Source organism: Gekko japonicus, unplaced genomic scaffold, assembly GCF_001447785.1.
Source record: "Gekko japonicus isolate JY-2015 unplaced genomic scaffold, Gekko_japonicus_V1.1 scaffold2611, whole genome shotgun sequence".
Taxonomy (NCBI): domain Eukaryota; kingdom Metazoa; phylum Chordata; class Lepidosauria; order Squamata; family Gekkonidae; genus Gekko; species Gekko japonicus.
The window spans coordinates 29,341-31,134 of record NW_015173755.1 but is presented as its reverse complement, the minus strand read 5'-3'; the positions used below and the strand labels follow the sequence as shown (position 1 = coordinate 31,134).

The following is a 1,794-nucleotide window of genomic DNA, read 5'->3' as shown; positions in this document are numbered from 1 at the left end:
GTGGCCAAATGAGTCTTAAACACATTGAGTTGAAAACAAATCTCCTTGATTTCAATGGAAATTTGTGGACTAGAAGTCATGGCATGTTTATAGACTAAAACCATGACTCACTGAGGACTTGGATGCCAAATCTCTGCCGCCTGCATGGCGTAGCTGTGATGCATGAAAGAAAGGCAGTAGAGCAAGAGTAAGGAGGATTATAGCACTGTAGCGAATGTGAAAGCTAGGGTCAGGATTCCCAAAAGTTTCAAGTCAAGTTCTACAATTTAGCTCTTCAAGGACTGGGTTGATTGAGAGACAAAGTAGTGCCCTTGCTGCAAACAGTGGGGCTGCTTTAAGTAGTTAGCAGTGTGACTCAACAACATTATTGTTTTGTCTGCAAGAAAATGCAGATTCAATCTGGATAGAAGGGCTAGGAAAAAAAACCTCTTCCTGAGTTAGATAGACCAGTGTGCTGTTTCACTATAAGGCTGCTTCATACGTTCATTACCAGTCAGTTTATTAATTACTGTTATTTTCATCTCCTACTAGCTTTACTCTGTGTGTGTATATATATACATGTGATTATAGATCAGCCATGTAAAGTAATGGTTTGGTGTTGTTGTTTTACCAGATCGGGCTTGGCTGTTAGAACCAAGGAAGGTCCAGAAGCTTCAGGAAAAAATTTATTTTGCACTTCAGCATGTGATCCAGAAGAATCATCTTGATGATGAGACTTTGGCAAAGGTAGATCCTCAATTTGGACTCGCTGTTCAGTAGAGGGCTCAATGGCAAACTGTACAAGTGTATAATTCTTGTATTTAATTTATCTTATTTCTGATTAGCAAGCAGTTTTCTAGTATTTCACAGTGTTAGAAAGAATTGCCCAGACCCAGAGGTTCCTTGCAGGGACATGTAGTGCTCCCATGTTTCCCCCTATTGAGTGGTATGTGTCACTGGCTAAGATAGCTCAGCCTGCACGTCAGTGGGAAAAACTGCTTGCACAAGAGTTTGGGGCATTCATCAAATCACATACCAGAACCTGGAAGAGTGGCAATTGTCCTGATTCTGCAAGTGAAATACTGTCTAAAGCAACAAAAGCATGTCATACCATAATTAAAAGGGGGGTTATAGAGACAAGAAATAAACCTTGAATCTGTTTCATAAATTAAAAGACAAGATTTTGTGAAACCAATTCTTTGGTATAAATTTTCTCTCTCTCTCTCTCTCTCTCTCTGTTTGTTTTACAGTTAGTAGCCAAGATACCAACCATTACAGCACTTTGCAACTTGCATGGAGAAAAACTGCAGGTATTTAAACAATCTCATCCTGACATAGTGAACACACTATTTCCTCCGTTATACAAGGAACTTTTCAATCCAGATTCTACCACTGGCTGCAAGTGAAGGGGAAAAATTAATAATGTCACATAGTCCTGGAATGCATCACTGTTAAGACAAAAGAATTGTTTTCATGAAGACTTACTAAAAATGTCACTACTGCAACACTAGGAATGTCCTGCACTTAATAGAATTATTTTTCACCGCTACAGTTTGAAGAATGTAAATATGCACCTCTGAATGGGGCCTGTTTTTGTTTCTCTTCTTTTTGTTATTTTTCCCCCTTTTTAATTTTTAACTGATCATAAATTTGCAAATAGAGAACACTGGATGTTACCTTTATTTTTATTTTATTTTATTGGCGGGTATGTTTTGGGAGACAACTGTTTATAGAACTTTATTGTAGATATAAATGAAAACAGAGGAGTACTTTGCAGTGTTACTCTTGCTGTTTATTGTTCGAATATAATTTAAG

At 37.7% G+C, this 1,794-nt stretch overlaps 1 protein-coding gene across 1 annotated transcript in view; it reads left to right on the top strand.

The window, feature by feature from the left end:
• RORB (RAR-related orphan receptor B) overlaps positions 1-1,385 on the top strand; it is a 59,288-nt gene extending 57,903 nt beyond the window's left edge. The window contains exons 11-12 of the mRNA XM_015423502.1: positions 614-726; positions 1,230-1,385. Coding sequence (XP_015278988.1) covers positions 614-726; positions 1,230-1,385 — 269 coding nt within the window. The remainder of the gene's footprint in view (positions 1-613; positions 727-1,229) is intronic.
• The last annotated feature ends 409 nt before the right edge of the window (positions 1,386-1,794 follow it).